Source organism: Drosophila biarmipes, chromosome 2L, assembly GCF_025231255.1.
Source record: "Drosophila biarmipes strain raj3 chromosome 2L, RU_DBia_V1.1, whole genome shotgun sequence".
NCBI classification, from domain to species: domain Eukaryota; kingdom Metazoa; phylum Arthropoda; class Insecta; order Diptera; family Drosophilidae; genus Drosophila; species Drosophila biarmipes.
The window spans coordinates 520,158-540,011 of record NC_066612.1 but is presented as its reverse complement, the minus strand read 5'-3'; the positions used below and the strand labels follow the sequence as shown (position 1 = coordinate 540,011).

At 49.6% G+C, this 19,854-nt stretch overlaps 3 protein-coding genes across 5 annotated transcripts; 1 reads left to right on the top strand and 2 right to left on the bottom strand.

Moving 5' to 3' along the window:
• Window positions 1-247: 247 nt before the first annotated feature.
• LOC108029157 (uncharacterized) lies at window positions 248-14,460 on the top strand. Its single transcript, XM_017101296.3, has 2 exons — window positions 248-1,057; window positions 8,500-14,460. Exon 2 carries the CDS (start codon window positions 8,508-8,510, stop codon window positions 12,876-12,878), a length of 4,371 nt encoding a protein of 1,456 aa, XP_016956785.1. The 5' UTR covers window positions 248-1,057; window positions 8,500-8,507; the 3' UTR covers window positions 12,879-14,460.
• A 115-nt stretch (window positions 14,461-14,575) lies between these two features.
• Window positions 14,576-17,796, bottom strand: LOC108029291 (uncharacterized). Of its 3 annotated transcripts, XM_017101492.3 has the most exons (8): window positions 17,516-17,796; window positions 17,115-17,252; window positions 16,867-17,046; window positions 16,521-16,711; window positions 16,366-16,466; window positions 15,925-16,293; window positions 15,702-15,864; window positions 14,576-15,633 (listed from the first exon to the last, which is right to left on the bottom strand). In XM_017101492.3, the coding sequence occupies exons 1-8, from the start codon at window positions 17,540-17,542 to the stop codon at window positions 14,835-14,837; spliced, it is 1,968 nt and encodes a 655-aa protein (XP_016956981.1). In that variant the 5' UTR covers window positions 17,543-17,796; the 3' UTR covers window positions 14,576-14,834. The 3 variants fall into 3 exon arrangements, with proteins under 3 accessions (XP_016956981.1, XP_016956978.1, XP_016956982.1); XM_017101489.3 differs by having other exon boundaries at window positions 15,925-16,466; XM_017101493.3 differs by having other exon boundaries at window positions 15,012-15,646; window positions 15,925-16,466.
• Window positions 17,797-18,045: 249 nt separating this feature from the next.
• LOC108029280 (dnaJ homolog shv) lies at window positions 18,046-19,632 on the bottom strand. Its single transcript, XM_017101478.3, has 2 exons — window positions 18,495-19,632; window positions 18,046-18,376 (listed from the first exon to the last, which is right to left on the bottom strand). Exons 1-2 carry the CDS (start codon window positions 19,504-19,506, stop codon window positions 18,321-18,323), a joined length of 1,068 nt encoding a protein of 355 aa, XP_016956967.1. The 5' UTR covers window positions 19,507-19,632; the 3' UTR covers window positions 18,046-18,320.
• Between the last annotated feature and the right edge of the window lie 222 nt (window positions 19,633-19,854).

Below are 19,854 nucleotides of genomic sequence, written 5' to 3'. Positions count from 1 at the left end.
TTTCTTAAACTTTGAACATGCGCAGGCAGATTTGACATCGCTTTTCTCTCCGTGTACAGAGCGACCCCCTCCAACCACCTGTGAGAGCTGTCTCCCTCGCACACCGAGGAAGAGAGCGCGGCACACTCTCCACTGCTTTCTCCCGCTCTCTCCCATTCCCATATGGCGGCGCGTGCTGAGCGCAATTAGCACTCATCCGCCGTGTGTGCTTTTACCGTTTGTCGGAGCGCTCACTCGCGCTATTCACTTCGGAGAGAGCGGACGTGCACGGACGCGTTTACGCTGGCGCATCGCATCACTGGATTCCGTTCGTTCGGTTACGTTCTGGCGTGTTTTTTTCTGTTTGTCGCGTTGTTATTAACTTTTGTATTTTACTACCACTACGGAACATTGTATAATTTCTGTTCTGTTCTCCGCCCGTTTACGCGCCGCTTTTTTGCCTTCTGCCACCTGTACAAGTGTGCGCTGGAAAAGATACGTAGTTCGGGAAATAGAGCGTTTTCAATGCCGGCTTTAAAGTGTGTGTTTTGCTGACGTTCCGTTCCGTCCCCAACTGTCATATCTAATTCGTGCCAGCAGTCCGCGGAAAAGGTAATAGTAGCAGTGGAAAGAGCACAGCAAGACTGCAGGAGAACTTATTCAGTAATTTGGTTATTATCAGCATATCGCGTATACGCCGCGTGTTGCCTTGAAAGCCAAACTTGTGCCACTTGCCAGTTACCCCGCTTTTTCGCTCCGTGCATGTTCGAGTGCGTAGCCGAATACTAAGTGAAGTACAGAAACAACGGCGACGAGCCACAGCGGCAAGCACATCAGTTACTATTAAATTATATTGCAAGTTACAAGGGAGAACAACAAAAAATAGAAACACAAAATAATCAAGCGAAACAAGGCGAAAAAATACACAGCAAAAACAAACAATAACAGCGGCAGAGCAGCGGCAGCGAGGAGAACGTTTAAGTGAGCAGCGACTGCGCCGTCGACGCCGACTGCAACTGCGGCAGAGGGTGCAACAACAGCAGCGCAAGTAGCAACAACATGTCGAAAAACTGTTGAGGTTCGTGCACAGAGAAAAATACTTACTGGTTTTCAGGGCTTATTATAAGGCACAAGGGTGGTTAGACACCAAAGGATTTATATTTAGCATTGAAAGGTTAACCCAGGGTTTTACTCGTGGAGTATCTAAAAATAAAAGTAATTTCTTATTTATTTTCTACCTTTTCCAAACTATTCATTTCTTTTGCTTTATTTCTCATAGAGACATATGGTTGATGAAAGATCGCTAAATAAGGCAATTACGAAAATAGGGGTGGTTAGACACCAAAGGATTTATATTTAGCATTGAAAGGTTAACCCAGGGTTTAACTTGTGGAATTTTCAAAAATAAAAGTAATTTTATATTTATTTTCTACTTTTCCCAAACCATTCATTTCCTTTGTTTTATTTCTCATTGAAACAGATGGTTAATGAAAGATCGCTAAATAAGGCAATTAAATTGATCTGCAATTTTGTTGTGTCTAGATTTTTGTAAATATCTGTGTAAGTATGTCGAGTGTGTGCCAGTGTGTGTGAATACGTGGTTTATTTGCTGCTTGAGTGCATACGCCCCCCTCTCACTGCCTCCCCTCTCGCACATTTTTGCTGAGTGCGGCTTACGCTGCTGGCGTCGCTGCCACCGCCGACGTCGCCGACTTGGGTGCTCCACTTTATTCTCTTCTTTGGCATTTTTGTTTTGCGGCAACGGCAGCAACAAAGTCGATTACAACGACAGCCCCAAAAAGCGCCACACAGACAGCAGAAAAATGCTGCCCACCCACCAGTATCCGACCATAAAATACCCTGCGAAATAGGCTACACTTTTGTGCCAGGATATTTCGTCGTGACGGTCTTGATCAAGAGAAGGTTGCGAAAGTCCGAAAGTATTATCAATGCCGATATTATCGAGTTTTGAAGTAATGGGTGCAGGATCCCTTCTCTGCTGGGGCTCTGCCGACGCACACAGTGTACTTTTTGGCCTTGAAACGAGATCAAATTAAGCATCTCGAACTGTCTTTGTTCCGAATAACTTTGGATTTCGTTTCTCTCAGTGTGTGTTCCCTACAGATACTTTAACTTCAGGCACCGCCAGTGCTAGTTGATATACCTCCCTCTGCCCTGTCTGTGCAGGGTATTACATCAACAACAATAAAAGTGTGTTGACATTTTGTTTTTTCCTTTCGATTTTTACGTCTGTTTTGCTCTATACGTTATGGCATGTGTGCAAGTGTGTGTCGCTGGTGCGCCCGTGGGGTTTCGCGGGAGGGTGGGTGCTCGGGGGGTGGGCGATGGGTGGTGGCTCGGCGGGGGCGCAGTCCATGGCAGAAGCTCTGGTCGAGGGCTACGTGTTTAAATTATCAAGCCGAGCTTGTCATCGCCACACGCACGGGCATCAAAACTACTGACACACATACGAGTGTGCAGCAGCGTCGAATGCCAGATATACACTCGAGCTACACACGGGCTTCTATATTTGATTGAAGTGAGTTGCCGGCTGGCAGTGGATCGCACCGACATTTGAATTCCGACTTCTCCGCCGCCGGGCAGTCATAGAGAATGAGTGACAAGCGGCCGAGCCTATTGATTTTCAATCAATATTTCGTCGTGGCCACACAGCGCTCAGGCTACAGCGGGGGTCAAGAAAATAGCTGTGCAAGTCATGGTTTACAGGTGAAGAGTCCAAGTCCCTTTGAAAATGTATTACAGTTCTGCTCGAGACCCACTTACATAATGACACAAGGTAATTTCGTTGACGAGTCTCGCACTTTTTCGAAATACGTGTTTGCTGCTATTTCCCCATTAATTGTGCGCCCCCCCCCCAAAAATAACAAAACATTTGTCAAAATAATCGTTTGCTTTTGTTTGTAACGATATCAATTCAGATAAGATACGTTTAATTCATAAATCTTAATGGCATTGTTGTATAAATTCCGAAAATTAAGTAGTTGCCTTAGATTATTAGTGCCAACGAGGTCCATTCAGTTTTGAGTGTTTGAAAAACCCTGCTCACAGGTCGTATACTTGATGCCAGACCTTACAAAGGTTAATGGGTTTAAATTAGTTCACCTGAGGACTTCTAAGAGCCAAGTTCACTGCCAGAAGGCAGTAGATGGTCGGGGATAAGATAAAGCGCGTTGGTGTGATTAGGATGTTTGCTCCAACACTCGCTGCCCGCGGAGTCGCCTAATTGGAGCAGATTCCGCCCGTTCTGTGGGTTCACTCGGCACTCGCATGGATGCGACCCGGGTTGTTTTCGTTCCTATTCGGTGACACCAAGTATCTGAGCTTCTTTCGGTTTCGTCAGCGGCGCCTGCTGCCTCTGCGTTCGATTTTCTGAATTTGTTTTGCATTTGAATGTGGAATTGGGAATTGCTATAGCTTCTTCGGCTCTTCCTTCGCGTTTCACCTCTGAGACACCACACACACCGTGCACACCGCATAGGCGGTATGCAAAATAATCGGCGAGCGAAGCCCCACTGTGGCAGCGCGCCGGCGTCGCGGCCGGCGTAATCGTCGCTGCTTTTTATTATCATTTGATTGCGCTGCCTTTATGATTGCCCGTTGTTGCTGCTTGTCGCCTATTTTATTGTTGCCTTTTCCGCTTTTTCTAGCTCTTGCTTTTTGCCCATTTGCTGCTCATTGTTTATTTCAATTCTCCTTTCGAGCTGCCCTCTTTGCACTGCGAAAAAGGCGTGGGCCAGTCTCAGATTTCAGTTTATATTGGTGGCAAAGATACCCCAAGAAATCACAGCCAGCTCGCTGTAAGGTGTCTTAAATTTCAATGGAAACTGATGAGCGGTGATGTATTTCTTGCCTTTAACAGTTCAAGAAACCTTTTTATCTCTGTGCATCTCCCCGGTTCTTTGCCACAAAGCCCGACTTGTTGTTGCCGCTCGTTTGCTTGTTTACTGAATTTACTTAATTTGTTTTTGCGGTCGATGGTTAGCCCTATTTGGGCAACTCTCACTCCGGTAGGCCCGAAGGCGCCGAGGGCCTGTCGCCTCCCAGCGGTGGTGGCAGCCCCGATGCACTTTTCCAATCGTTTCGCTAGCTCGCGGTACTGTTGTTATTATTTGTCACGCTTCGTCATCGAACTGGAAATTGGAAACGGGGAAGTGGGAGGCGGGATGGGGAAAGGGGAAAGGGGAAATGGGAAATGGGGAGCGGGCATAGAAAGGAGTTGCAAACAACAAAATTGGAACGCTAATGGGAGCGTGGAGCTGTCATGTTTGCTTACGAGCGGCGGCTTCATTTCCGCCCCTTTCAGGACTAAGGACCTGGAGCCCGATGGTATCGGGCTGTAGTGTGAGAACTGGAGCTGTCACATGTCTGGCAAACTGCTTCGGGAGCGGCTGCACTGGCGGACCCTGTGATTGCCTCCAGTGAGTGGCAGGCCGAGCCGGGAAACAGTAAATAAATAGAGAAAAGTACCTACAACAATTGTTGGCATTAACCGAATGGCTCATTTTCCAGCAGACACATTCCCTAAAAACCCAATGATTCAGACAACTCTTCCCTAAGGATGTATTCACTTGAAGAGCTGCCGCCAGATACTATTTGTCCTATCCTAAGTGTCTTCCATCTCTTTGGTTTCTTCCAAATCCCTTGGGCTCCACACAGTACAGACGGTTTGTGCGAATCCAGCCTAATCAAAGTATCTCTTAGTGTGTCGGCAGAGCATGGGCAGAGCGCAATTATATTTCCCCGAGACACCGCTCTGCATAACTTGAATAGGTCAGCGGTTTGCATTCCCCATTAATATTTAAGCAGGGTGGCGCTGCAGTCGCCTTTCCTTTTCCCAGCTCAAGCCTTTCGCTCCATTTTCGTGCCCGTTTTCTTCTCACCACGGCAACCACTTGTTTTCCCAGGCACAACAACAACAGACACACACAGCCACACACAACCACACACAGTCGCACTCCCGGACATTCTTATGGGGAACCCACACAGCCGAACTTGCTGGCCGTCTTTTTCCCTTTTTTCCACTCTCCCTTCGGGGGTTTTTCCTCGTCGGCTTTTCCTTCGCGGCGTCTGCGTCGGCGCAGGCGGCGCTGCGGGCGTCGCTGCCGGCGGCGCTGCCAATGTCAGCTCCGACGTCACACTCCTCGGCTCCAACAGCTTCAACAGATGAATAAGTTTTTGCTGGAAAGTCGCACGCGCTGTCACGCCTCCTTCTCGTAAAAATAACTGCAGTCCTCAAAGTTTCATAATTAAAACAAAGGCAGCGCTGGGCGGGGAATCCCCTCACTCACGCACACGCGTCCGCACCAACACTTCCCCGACAACGTGTCCTTCCGCGTGGGTGTGTACTGGGGCTCTTGTGTGCAGCTGTGTTTGTGTTAGCCCGCCTTTTTCTGTGCCCAACATATGGCAGCATAGTTCCCCGCATTTTCGGTAAGAATTTCATTAAACTGGCCCGGAATTCAAATGTACATTGGAGGGTTTTTGTATATTTTATATGTCTACTCCTTACTTCTTCATTTCAAAACTATTTAGAGAAGGGTTCTCTTAAGAATTCAGATTGGTAGCTGTTTTACTTTGCTTAATAAATGTAATCTTATTTGAATTTGTTTACTAAAAATTCGAATATATATTTCAGTTTTACAGTTTTCATTACGGGTGTTAATTCATTTTATATCCTTTTGAACAGATTACGCATCAGAATATTGACAAACTAAGTCAAAAAGCTTCGCTTCTTTATATACTTTACATTTAATGATAACGCTGGTACTTCTTTAAGAAAAACAATATATCTCCAATCTTTTTGAGACCAACACAGTCTTAGGTGGACAGTTTTGCCATGGAACACCTCTTAATTATGTGCTATCTACACTCATTTATTATTTGCTTTCCATTCTATAATTAAGTTAATTACGGATTGCGTCTTTGACTCGATTTTTCAGAGATAGGCACACTTGTACTTTCCACCACCTCCTCTCCAAGCTATTCAATGCGGCGATCTCCGATATCGTCGTACCCTTGGGCGTATACGCAATGCGCTCGAACGGCGGCGCTGCCCGGCTTTTCTGAGTACAATATCGGATGGCGAGCCGAACTTCTTTGATTACCATTTCCCCTTCGGTCCAGTTGACCGGCTCCACTCGTGACTCGCACTGCGATCCCATTTCGATTAGAGCCAAAGCCTCCAGTCGCCGCCGCCAGTCCGGCAATCGCGATCTCATTTATTCCGGATGGTCGCTTCACGCCCAATTAGACTAAAAGCCCGACCCGAATCGAGTCGCATCGGAAGGCAGAGGTCGATTATCCAGAGCCGACTGCTCGGGACCGGGTCATCAATAATATTCGCCTCGGGCGAAAGTGAATTATCATAATGAATTCCAGTTCGTCACTCGCCGTGCTCGGTGTGCTGTACTCCGTTTTAATTTTATTCCGTGCGCGGCGCTCTTTTGCTCCAATTGTTCAATTGTCCGGAGGTCCAATTGCCCAAAGTGTAAGCCATGTGGCTGCCGCCGGACAGTAGTTGTCCTTACGGCTGGAACTGTCCGTGGTCCTCGCAGGTGGTCGTCAATGGGCTGTGGATGGAACTCCCACCGGGCTACTACGGCGGAGCCAAAGGGAAGAAGGGTACGACTACGGATTGAGTTCACTGCCCGAAAAAGGGTCTAAGTCGATTGAAAGTGTCTTCAGGATATTCTCTCTGAATATGATTTTATACCCTTGTGCTAAATTAGCTTAACAAAAACGTTTAACAACATTATAATCGCCCTCTGTTATATGATGGTCATAGGTTCCTTTTGAGTTCTTTAAGCAACCTATGGAAATCCGAAATCCGCCTTCTGCATCATCCGACGCCATATCAACTCTCATATGAGTCGTCAATCTTAATCTTGTCCAGAGCTCAAAGGTTAAGCGCGATTTTCCAAGAGCCATTGTTCTTATCAACATGCAGATTAATAAACATGTTCTAGGAACTGGTCATCTTCTGTGAGTGCTTCAGAAGGGGAAGCGCTGCTGATGTGTTCGGTTCGTGATGGCTAGCTCCAAGAGAACACTCGTGCCAAAGGAATCCCGTCCGGTTTTTGTCAGTGTGCTGCTTCTGCCAGGGCTGCCAGGTATTGATGACTCAGGAGCGGGTTCCATTGGCTTGCGACAATTATCTCCTGCAATTATTGGTTTTTCCCAGTGTGTGAACGGTTGTGGCCCACTTTGCGGTGGGCGCTGACATTGAGTGGGCGTGGCAGGGGGTTCGAATGTTGTTGCTACCGTTGCTCTTTGCATTGTCCACCCTTTGTGTGCGTGTGTGTGGCGGGGTCAATCATTAATATTTCATGAACATTCCACATTTCCATTTCACAGAGCCGAGGCGCGCGTTTTATTTTGTAGTCAGCCAGTGGTGCACAGGGAGAAAAGCAGTCATTTATCCAGCTTTAAAATATGCATAGGCCAGCATTTCTTATAGATGAGCCTTTCCTTGCGTTAGAGATATTTTCTTTACACGGAAGACTCTCGTTTAAATTGTGAAAACCATTTTAGAGCTCGAATTGGTAATGTCTAAATGTTTTTCTGAGTACATCTGTAGTTTAGTTTTGTGCCAAGGAGTGACTTACGGACTGAGCATTCGAAATAATGAAAATCATAATACATCGTTGTTTTCCTGAGTGCTGTCCTCCCCATCTCGCTGCATTTAGACATCAAAAACCCCACTGACACACTTGCCAGGAGTAGTACGAGGGACTGCGAAGGACCTGCGTGCCGTTGAAGACCACATTTAATGACCAACAAAAGCGAAACTGTCGCGGGCGTCGGGCGGAGCATGTTGGGGGCTTTCCATTTTACATTTAAATGCCACGGAATAATTGCTTTTTCCTGTTCGCGGTGTGGGGGACCTTTAACAATTGCGAATGCAATTTGAGAATGCAGCCGAGTGAATGGAGGGGAAGTCCCGAGAGGAGGAGGCTTGGGACAGCCTTGGCAGGTGGGTGGAACGTACTTTGTGCACATATGTTGACAGGACCTGACAAATGGGAATTCTTAGCAGTTTCGGTGGCTATTAACCACTTAAAATTGTAGTACTCATGGTTTTTAATAAATAATGCTGGCCTGATTCCTTGATTGCTCGGCTGATCTAGGTAATCTGTTTAATACCTTCAAATATTGGCTCACCAATTTCACCACACAACACAATCTGTTGGTTTAAGGAATTACAATTACTAATAAGTTGGTCTCTTTTAATTCCTTTGCTCATAAATCAAACTAATGGGTCTTTTGCTCACAAATTCTGAAAGTTTCCACCGTTTCTAGATCATCATTATGCTATTTTTAATTAAGTTACTTGGATATCTTATCCTGTCACAAGATTGATTGACTTAATGACATTGGTATTGTGGGTAATTTAAGGGAAACCGACATATAATTAAAAAAATGTTCTATATTTTCTGTAATGTTATGCTTTAAAAATGAGCCGACCTTGTGATAAATGCCAACTCAATTTCCTCGTTGCAGCCAACAAGATGCAAGCGGTCATGGACTCGGCCGCCATGGCGATTGCCGTGGGCTCCTCCGGTTCCGGATCCGTCTCCGGGCTGAGCTCCGGCTCGAGTTCCGGGCCAGGGAGCAGCAGCAGCGGCAGCAGCAGCGGCTATGGCAGCGCCACGACCACGCCCACCGGCGGCGGTCACTACGAGAACTCGCCCACCTCGATGCCCATGGCCACGATTGCCACGGTGGCTCCGTTCTACAGCGAGGCTCTCACCTCGCTGGATGCCCAGCAGCGACAGCAGCAGCAGCAGAATCCGGGTCACTACTATCACCAGAACTACGGATACGGAAACTCCCTGCCCCTGGATCCCGGCTTCAACTACGGCGGGGCTCCGTACAACTCGTACAGTGCGCCCAGTGCGCCCAGTGCGGTGGGTCAGCAGCTTTCCGGCAACAGTTACCCCGTGAGTGGAACGCGCTACGAAAAACTGGCGCCCAGTTCGGGGGTTAAGTACGGGGGAAGTTCCATGGGAGGTACGAGTGCGGGTATGAAGCCGCAGGCCACTGCCACGCCCTTTTACGCCCAGCCGGCGAGTTCCGGCGGCTACATGGCCCAGTCAAACACCATGTACGATCCCTACAAGTACAAGATGGCCCCCAATGGACAGGCCGCGTCGCAGCCGATGATGCCGAGCAACATGGCGGGGAGTTCGGTGCCTGGTCCATCGTACAGCCAGGGCCTACCTCTGAATCCCGCAGCGGTGTCGCAGAAACAGACGCAGATGCCGCAGCAGACGCAACTCACCCAACTGGAGCCCAACTATGCGGCCATCAAGCCCAGCAGAAGCTATCAGGGAATGCCCACGGCGGCGGTGTACGGCGCCAACTCCGGTGGCAGCTCCGGCGGACTGGTCAGCAATCCCTCGTCGGCCCCGTATTACGACAAGTATGGAATGGCCATGCCCATGTATTCGCCCAACGGAGGTCTGCCCATGTACAACCAGCCGGACCTGGGGCCCGAATCCTCGGGTCTGCAGACGTACAGGAAGCCCACGAGTAACTGTCACTGGGGCGTGGACTACAACTCGCCCAACTACAGATCTCTGCCGCCGGCGACGGTGGCCAACAGCTCGTACCACCATCCCCATCCGGGGCCTGGACCGGGACCCGTTCCTGCACCTGGACCTGGGAACATCAACAGTGAACTGTATTACGGCTCGACGAAGTACGATAAATACGGAAGCACTGGTGTATCGCCCTATGTCAATAACCCCTACACGGGTCCACCGATCACGCAGTCCTATGCGGGCCGGAATATGTGGTCAGGAACGGAGGGTGCTCCGGCCAGTGCCCGCCAGAACTGCTGCTCCCAGGGCTACCCATTGAACCAGCAGAGCTGCTACTACCCGAGGGGTAACGCCTACAGCTCCATGGTTTCCGCGCCCTATGGAACGGCCGGAAGTGCACCGCAATCGCAGCCTCAATATCCCCCGGGGACGGGAACCTCCGCTGCCGCCGCTATGAAGCTCAAGCATCCGACTGACATGTATGTGGGCCACGGTCCCTATGAAACCAGCACCAGCCAACTGGGCTATGGATACAATCCAGGATCCAGCACATCGAGCAACATGAACAGCCAAAGATATGCGGCACCGTTGGTTCCTGGCTTAGGTATGGGTGGCATGGGAATGGGAATGGGCATCGGAATGGGCATGGATCCCGCAAGTGGGGGCTACTACAACGACATTAGTCTCACCAACCTGGACAGCTATGGGTCTCCCTCGATGCCCCAGCAATCGTTGCGATCGCAGCCCTATCAGGATTATCGCAAGAGATCCGGGCTGGTGGGGTCCTCCTCTTCGGGAAATTGTTACCTGACACAAACAGGCAGTGGAGGAGGAGGACCCCTGGCGAGCCTGGATGCCCAAGTGGAGAACTTTGTGGGCTTCAATCTCCATGCCTCGGCGCCTTCCAACCTGAACTACACTGTGGAGTCGGCGAAATCCACGCAGACCATTCGGGACTTTCTCTCCACCTGGAAGGTGGACGACGAGGATGAGGCGAGTGCTGTCCTCGAGCTGGATCCCCCGGTTGTGGCCGTTGTGGCTCCTGTGCCCAGTGCCCCTAACTTTATGTACGAATCTCTGCCCCCCACTGGACCGCAAGCCACGGCTGTCGTGGATCATCAGGGTATCAATTTGCCAGACATAATCATAGACATTGAAAAGGCCAATGGGAATGGCGCACCTGTGGACGACTCCTTCGGAAGTTTCGATGTGGAGAAGGAGTTGGACGAGCTGCGTCTCAAGACGAGTGTTTCAGAGCATCAGCCCGTGAACGAAAGCGATGCCCTGGCGGAGATCCTGCGACATCCGGTGACTGCTCCTCTGATGACGGAACCACCCTCGGCGAGCCTTCCCCTGCCAAGTCCCATCCTGAACAGCAACGAGGTGTTTGCATCCCAACCACCTGTGGCCATGGACTTTGATCAGAACAACAGCTCGAACTCGAATGAATCCACCTTTGCCAAGGAGTACGAGACCTTCATACACAAGATCGAGAGTTCCGAGAGTGAGGTGGAGGAGACGACCGCCCAGGAGGAAGGCGAATACAGAGAGAACCCAAAAAGATTCAAGTTCTACAAGAGAAAGCGCAGGGCGACAGAGCCCCAAAAAAGCCAGGATCAAGAGGACACACAACAACAGGTGGGAGAAATTAATCAAGGTCCCAATGTAGTGTCCCCTTCTCCTAAAGCTTCGGCCAGAGCTAGCAAAAAGCTGCTGGCCAAAAAGCGCAGAAATCGCATCAAGATGTTAAAGATCTTGATATTCGAGAGTCCCAAAATTAAGTATCGGCATTACTTCAGGGTGCTCAAAGTGTTGCGGAAGAGAACCGCCTCCAGTAGAACCAGAGAACTCCGAGCCATCCTGATGAAGAAGCAGATGACCAGGCTGAAGGAGAACCGTCTGCCTCTGATCAAACGGCTGATGAAGAAGTACGTGGTCCCAGCAGAACTCCGCAACCCTCCTAGTCTCAAGGGCTTGAGTGTCTCGGCTTTGAATTCCTCCGAATTCAGGAGCAGTCTACTGAGTGGAACAGATCGGGAAACGGTCATCAAGAGTGGCTACAGCTACAAGGAAAAGACTGAAGAAGTTCTGGAGGAACAGGGCTTGGACACCAAATCCCTGGAGCTGCAGTCGAACTTCAAGGGATTCGACGACATTGAAAACATCAATATGTCGCCAAAAATAGAACTTAGAGTGGAGCCGGAAGACGAGGAGGACGTAAAGAACTCCATTCAAAAGCCAGAGGAGGATATTGTCCCAAACAAGGAGGAGCAAATACAAGCCTGGCTGAAAAACAGTGTGGAAGCTACCCCAGAAGCAGCAACAGAAACCTCTGAACCGTCGAAACAAGTGGCTAGTCCAGCCGTACCTTCACCCTCATCATCCTCTTCGAGCTCAAGTTCCAGCAGTTCCAGTTCGGACGATGACTCCAGCAGTACGAGCAGCCAGGCGGAGGAGGATGCTTCCTCCGGAAGCAGCAGTTCCAGCAGCTCCAGTTCGCAGAGCTCCACGACTGGGGAAGAAAGCGACTTCAACGAGCTGGCCGCCCTGGAGAAAGAACTGTCCCTTCCACAAACCGAAGAGCCCAAGGAAGATCTCTCCACCCTGGAGATGATTGTCAGGAGGGAGACCATCGAGGAGTCAAACCAAGAAGTGGAGGTCTCCAACCAAGATATTGCCAAACTAAAGCAGATCCTCGAGAGCGATGGCGAGGCGCAGCCAAGTGACCTTAGTAAGATTGCCTTAAATAGTTCCTTAAAAACAAAAGAGTTAGTCGTAAGCGAGGAATCGGAATCTCCGGATGAAGGTGTCGCTGCTCCCCCCCGGGAATTGAGCGTCGAGGAGGCGCTGGCGGAAATGTATCAACTCTCGGACTTAGAGGGCAAGGAGGACGAGGAGGAACCGAGCGAGAATGGCCAGGATGTCCTGCTCATCAATCTGGCCGAGATCTTCGATTCCAGCAGTGATCTCTATGTGGTGCAGTGCGATATGAACGAGAACATCCTGGGAGTGGTGGCCAACGAGGAGTCGGAGGTTGAGGGAGAGCCCAATCTCGATCAGGTGAGTCCCGAGGAGGAGGAGCAGGTGGACACTCTGCAGCTCATCCAGCTGCTGGCCGAGCCCCAGCCGGAGTTCGATGCCACGCCATTGATACACCACGAGGAGATCATCCACGGCGAGACCCCCGATCCGCACAAGGATCGGCGAAAGTTGCTCAAGTATCTGCATGGGAAGTATGTCCAGAGCCGCATCGGTCGCTTCTACCACGCCCATCAAATCCTGCGGAAGTACAAGCGCCAGAGGGCGGGCCGGAAACGCCCCCGGCGGGTCAAATAGGATTCCAGCTTCTACCAAAGATATTTCTGGTCCCTGGACAGGATCAGATGTGTTCGGCTTGTCAGACTAGACGATCCCGAAAGGCGTGCCTAACCGGAAACCAAACGAAAGATACACCACACCCGTAGATACACCACAAAAATAAGAAGAGTAAAGATACAGCTGCACTTTACCAGAATCTCAAGACTTTTTTAACATTTGGATTTGTTTTAGGAAACGGAATATAGCTTATAACAACTATGTATAGGCGTTGTTTTAGGGAAACCATAATTTTTAAACTTTTACGATACTTATTTTACACCTAATTATATAGAGCATCATATACCATATATATTTTAGATATCTGTGCAATATTTACATGGAAAATGTCGTGTTTATCTGCAATGCGCGAATTCGAATCTCGAGGGGTTAAGCATGAGTAAGCAGCGTTAGACGAGGGGTTAACCGGGGGTCAGTCGGGGAGTTTTGGGGTTTCGGTCCGAGTCGCGTGCAATTAACCAGATACACTTATATACATATTTTATCGGCTAATGTATCAGCGTTTTAGTCGCTCAGCGAGTCGGGCCAATTTAAAATGCTTTTCGCCAAAGGTCAGGCCCAGATTTCAGATACGTTCGCAATATAGCACATATGATATATCGGGGGCCTCGTCATTACTAGAGGGGCAAAATCCCCGCCATTCCCTTGTAGCTTACATTTTTATTGCCACCAAATGCAGCCTAGACCAAAAAGAAAAAGAAACTAAATATATCTGTTGGAATTGTTTGATCTGTTAGTAGCCGAAGACTTTGTTTGTTTTTAGTGCAATTATTCGTTAGGTTCCTAGAGCAATTTGTTGTTTGTCTTAGGGTTACGGGGAGGACCAGAATCGTTAGGCTTAGTACCCATATTCCTATCCCGACCAGGAAATCCGAAAAGGTTCTGTTTCGTAAGGGCCGTCCCTAATTGCGATCTTAGGGCATAACCGATCCGGGATGGAAATCCAATTTGGCATGGGGCCCTCAGAGAATTCTCAACGCTCGACTTATGTAAAATGCGGATGGGGAAAACAATATTCAAGGGCAATGCCAACTATGAAATAGACTTCGGTGATGGTCTAGTCTTAGAATCCTAGCCCACACTAGCTACACCAAACTAATGTTATCTTATACCATAGTCGAGACCACCTAGATGTCTTTTTCTCTCGTAACACATTCCAAAGGACCAAATCTTTTTGAAACTAATGTCTATCTTATGTCTAAGCCTCTAAATGTACGTTCTTTCGTTTGTAACCTGTTTAAACTAAGTAATACGCTTAATTTTAGTACAAAAGCTAAAAACTAAAAATCAAAGTGCAAGAGCTAGCCCACTAATGGAGTAAAATGTTAGCAGTAACAATAATATTTATTGCGCAATATGTACATACCATCCTTTGCCACTCCACACATTCCCCAATGGACCCAATCAGCTCTATACTTGTATATCGGTTTTCACTGTACCCTAGCGTTAAGACTATATCAATGTGAGTGTCTTTGAGCAAACCAAACAAAAGAAATGATATACGAGAGCCTAAAAGAGAAATAAATGTTTTATGTAAATGTTACCCGTCGAGCTTTCATTTGCTATTAGTTGGACTTCCATGCAAAAGTAAGTAACTCATAACACTTAAGGTGTATATCCACAACATCAGAGTTCAATTTTGCAGACCAGGTTTCTATTGTACAGAAATATTGCGATTTATTTTGTAGAATTAAAAAAGAACAGCACAGTTCACAAATCTAGAATTTGCAGGCTAAAAGTAAAAAACCAACTGCTTGGGCTAGGTTGGCGGCCAGACCTCCGCTCCTTCGTCCTATATCCTCGTAATGCGATCAACTGCAGTTGATCTCTGGCTTTGGTATCGTTCCTTGGCTCTCCTCCCGAGGGCTCTTTGGTCTCTCCATCTCTATCCATCCCGACCTCCTACTCCGAGGTCCATCACTCGAAGTAGCGCTTCTTGAGGTCCGGCGGATAGGTCACGTAGATGTAGTGCTCGTTCTGACCCAGACCCGCCTCCTGCTGCACAATCTCGTGCGTGGAGGCGGAGGCACGAAGGGATTGCTGCGAGGAGCCCACGTGGCGATGCCTCGTCTCCAGCGGGCGCGGGTGCGTGTTGTAGTGCCGCTGCTGGGTGTCGCCAGGAGCTCCGGCTCCCTGTCCCTGTCCCTGTCCCGGTCCTTGCACCGACACTGATCCTGATCCAGCCACTATGTTGGCGGCAATGGGGCGCGAGGAGCTACTTGTATAGTCGCGTCGGTCTAAAATGTCCTGTGGGTAGGCCAGGCTCGTCGAGTGGCGGTGCTGCAGGTGGGGATGCTGTGCCGGATGCTGGCCCGGGTGCTGCACCCGATGGTGCAACGGCGTGTTGGCGTTGGAGGAGCTGCTGCGCACGGCCCCTTGGGTGGGTGTGCCCACTGGCGGACCCACCGGACGCTGATCGGCGATGTAGTGCCGCGGACTGTGCCGATGGTACTGCACCTGCTCCGGATACAAATCCCGCACGGACGCCGCCTGCTGCTGCTGCTGTTGCTGCTGCTGGTAGTAGTACTGCTGCTCCTGGAGCAACTGCTGCTGCTGACCAGCTATCCCGCCGGCGTCCAGGTCGAGGTCGTGGCGCGTGGCATAGTCCACATGGTAGTGATGAGCCGCTGCTGCTCCTGGCATGTAGATGCTCCCGCCGCCGCCGATGGCTCCCTGGCCGTAGTAGTGGTTCGCGTTGATTGTCGTCTCTTCGGAGCTGAAACAGATGACTTGGGTTCGCTCAATCTCAATGGGAGATTGACCAGGAGGCCAGGGCACACTTACTCGAACAGGATCCAGATGATGTAGTAGCAGAAGCAGATCCCGGTGGACAGCACGAAGATCAGGATGACGATGAGGCCCCAGGGAAAGGCTCGTGGCTCCAGGGGACCGTCCTCCCAGTAGCGATCGCAGGTCAGGTACCAGCACACCGCCTTGTTCATCTCATCTGCGGGCAGGAAGGGGTTTTAGTGCGAAGTACGATTACTTGGTGGTGGAGCAAACAAACCCTCCATCTCCTTGAAGGCCTGGTCCGACATGGAGAGCAGCAACCCGCCGATGCAGCTTCTCAGCAGCATCTCGCAGCGGTTCTTCAGCTTGCTCAGCTCCTCCGGCTTGCAGTTGGCCCTCGCCTTGTTGCCATTTCCATTGGCCCCCGATCCCTCCTCCGTCTTGGCCTCATCGGCAGACTGGGCACTGCCCTCGGATTGTCCACTGCCCTCGTCGTCTTCCTCTTCGTCCGTCTCGTTCTGCCTGCTGGCCTCCGGATCCACCGACGACGGCTTGAGGTGCGCCTTGCCCAGCTCCTTGAGCTTGTGGAGCAGCTTCTCGCCCGCCGACCTCGGCCTGGCCGCCGATCCGTCCTCCGGGGAAGGATCTAGGCGAAGGGGATTGGCTGTGGTGGATGCACGCACTCGGTGGGAGTGGGAGTGGGGATGGGTTCGCTCACCTGCCGGCGACTGATCCTGCTTGCTGGCCTGGCTTGGCTTGTCTTGGAGTAATTGACGGTTTTGTACTTTGGCGGCACGCGAGGCGCCCAATGTGGAAGTTCTGATGGGTCAGGGGTTAAATATGTGGACGGGTCTCTTAACTAACAGCACCCACCTTGGTATTAAGCTCAAGTAGGCAGCATTCGCTTTGGCCAACGCGGAGTTCTGGCCCAGGGAGTCGCCCCAGACCTCGATGTCCGTGACGATGTGCTGGTCGCCGAACTTCAGGCTGGACGCATCCTCCGTCTCGAAAACCTCGCACCGCATGATGTCGCAGAAGTCGGCCAGGCAGACGGCATCCTCCGCCTAATCAGATAAAAAGCAAATTCGTTAATCAATACAGGACAGTCCCACAGAAATCGTTTGTGTCTCAAAGTATAAATTATCCCATATTGAGGTATAAGTATAAATTATCCCATCGTTTGTATATTACCGGTAATAGATAATGCCTCCCCTTTTACCTCATTGATGATGCTCTTGTGGCGCGTGTCGAAATGCAGATCCAGGTGCTTCTCCTGGTAGAAGCTCTTGCCGCACTTCTTGCACGTCCACTGAGTGGGTCGGTCCCTTTGCTTGGCATCCTGTCGGGGGGCGAAGACATCCCGGAACGGATGCAGCGGGCACTCCAGCGGAAGTTTCACCTAAATATTGAATATGTCATGCTATAAGGAAGAGCTCATAGAGGGAAGTATCCCAATGGTCATCTCACCTGGTGCTTGTCCAATATTGGAGTCCATTTGGAGCGCACTATCTTGCGCACCAGTCGGCTGTTATCTCGCGAGCACAGGATTCTGATCACATTCGTGGGCGGCCATGGTATCAGCAGCAGAAAGTAGACCAGTGCAATCTGGAAGGGTTTTATTGGGGTCTCTTAATTTGGCACGAAACCAGGATGGATGAACTTGCCGAGCACGCAACTTTGCCGGCTGACCTAAAACCACCCTCCCTTTCTTTTTGGGTCACTTAAAGTTGAAGGGACAACCCCGCAGAAAATCGATAGTGAAAAACTGAATGGAAGGGGTGGGCCGTTGCGTCTTCGCGGAACACGAAATCCCTGGGATTGCTGCTTATGAAGGGGCACGGGCACCGAAAAGGACCCACCGGACTCACCTCGAAATTATGATATTTAGGCGACATTCATACTATGTATTTAAGGTCGCTTTTGCTGTTGGTGTCTTGTTTTTCGGTGCAGAAATTCCTTTAAATGATTATCCTTTTCTGGGCTATGACTCTGCTTCGGCTGTCCTCCGGTTGGTGGTGAAGTAAGGCAGTACAATTAATGAGTCGTACAGCTTTTTCAATGGCTTGTTTTAGGTTTCGGTGTGTGCCTTCTGTAAAAAAATAAAAGCCTGATTGAGCTTGTCCTACGTCCGCACTGGTGAAAATTTCTACGCTCTCTGAAAGCGAATTCGCCACTTCCTCTCTCTTTATTTTACTCTCTTTAGACCGTTGTCCTGCGCTAGTTATCGCAGCTGAGCCAAGGTTGCAACGGAGGTGCCTATCGATTTCCTTAAAAGTATTTTTTATTACATTTGAAAAATTCATTTTATTCTACTACCTTTAGTAAACTAATAGAGAGATCTTCCACCATTAAGTACAAAATGTAAACCAAAATAAAACGACTTCCACCAAACATCATATATAATTTAAATCCGTTTTATTTTGTGGGGGGTTGGTTTTGTGTTGCAATTCCTTTTGTCAGCAGGAACTGCTTGTAGTTTTGCTGATTTCCGCTCATCAACATTTACTATTTTACAAAATTCTAAACTAAAATTAAATTGTTTTTATCGCACAACTTTTTTGAACAAAGTCATCTCTTGAATTGGGGGCGTTTCCAGATTGAAATCGCCAGTTAGGCATTTAAATACTAGAGTACAGCCAGCGAGCGCTTTCTTGGGTGTGGACGTTGGGCGATTCACAGTCCATTGTAGATACGATTGATGGAGGTTTGGTCGAGTATTTTCTTGAGCGCTAGAATAGAAAAAACATTTGATTACTAAGTAGTTTTAATATATGATTAAGTCGTTGTTGACTAATTGAAATAAATAGAAAACAGAAGATTCCTTAAAAATTCTTATGGGACACCCACCTTCCTTTTCCTCCGCCGTAAGATCCTTCTTGGGGAACTCCACGTCGAAGGTGATGTACAGGTTGCCGGTGAGATTGTTGTTCTCGAAATTGGGCATGCCCTCGCCCTTCTTGCGGATACGGGCACCGGGCCACGTAATCTTCTCTCTCGTGACGGGCACGAGGTGTCCATCCAGGTGCTTGATCTCCATCGAGAAGCCGACGAGGGCATCCTGCAGGCTGATGGTCACGTTGGTGTACAGATCATCGTCCTTCCGCAGGAATCGCGGATGCGGCATCTGCTGGACCCGCACAATGAGATCCCCGGGCTCTCCATCGATGTGGGGCTCTCCCTCGGCCACGAACCGCGTCTCCTGGCCATCGACCATGCCCTGCTCGACTTCGATTTCCAGGGTGCGCTCTTCGTTGACCAGCTTCACGTTGGGGCACTCATCGCACACGGTCTGCTGTATCATCTGGAAGCGTCCGGGCCCCAGATTCCGGGTGACCATCTCCTGGCGGCAGTTGCACTTCCTGGTGCCCGAGGCGGGTTTGCTCACTGGCTTGTTCCTGACAATCTCCACAAAGTTGCCCGAGTAGAGCTCCTCCAGGGAGACGTACAGGTTCATGACGATGTCGGCGCCCCTTGGGGCATCCTGCTGCTGGCCATCGCCGTTGCCGAAGTGGAATCCAAAGTCGCCGAAGAAGCTGGAGAACGGATCGCCACCGTGGTCCATCATGCCCTCCTTCTTCAGGCACTCCTCGCCACAGCGGTCGTAGGTTTTCCTCTTGTCCGGGTTGGACAGGACCTCGTAGGCGGCTCCCAGGTCCTGGAACTTCTCTGAGGCATTCGGATCGTCCTTGTTCTTGTCCGGATGCAGCTCCTTCGCCAGGCGGCGATACGCCTTCTTCACCTCATTCGTGTTGGCGTTTTTCTTGATGTTCAGTATCTTGTAGAAGTCCCGGCCGGCTAACGACTCCTCCACCAGCAGGAGGGTCAATTGAATGAGGACCAAGCACTTGATTAGCTGCATTCTGTCTCCGATCCTGGTTGTTTCAGCAAATCATGCCTTTTCCCCGGCAAAGAATTTAATATGCTGGCAAAAAGTAGAAAATGTTGTAGTTGCCGCTGGCTTTGTTTGTGTGGTGTGTAGACCACGTCAGTCTCAAAGAAATATACCGTTTTTCCTTTTTTTGGTATATTCCAAAAGGTCACACTGCACATCAATGTTAACTAACAGGGTAACCCTTGGAGTATCCGCAATTTTCAATGCGCCCTATAGCAGAGCCCTGCTATGAGCGTTTAATAAGACGCCTTTAAAAATAGCTCAAAATAGAAAACCTTTTCTTCGGAAAATACCGAGTGTATCGTCCGTCATAGA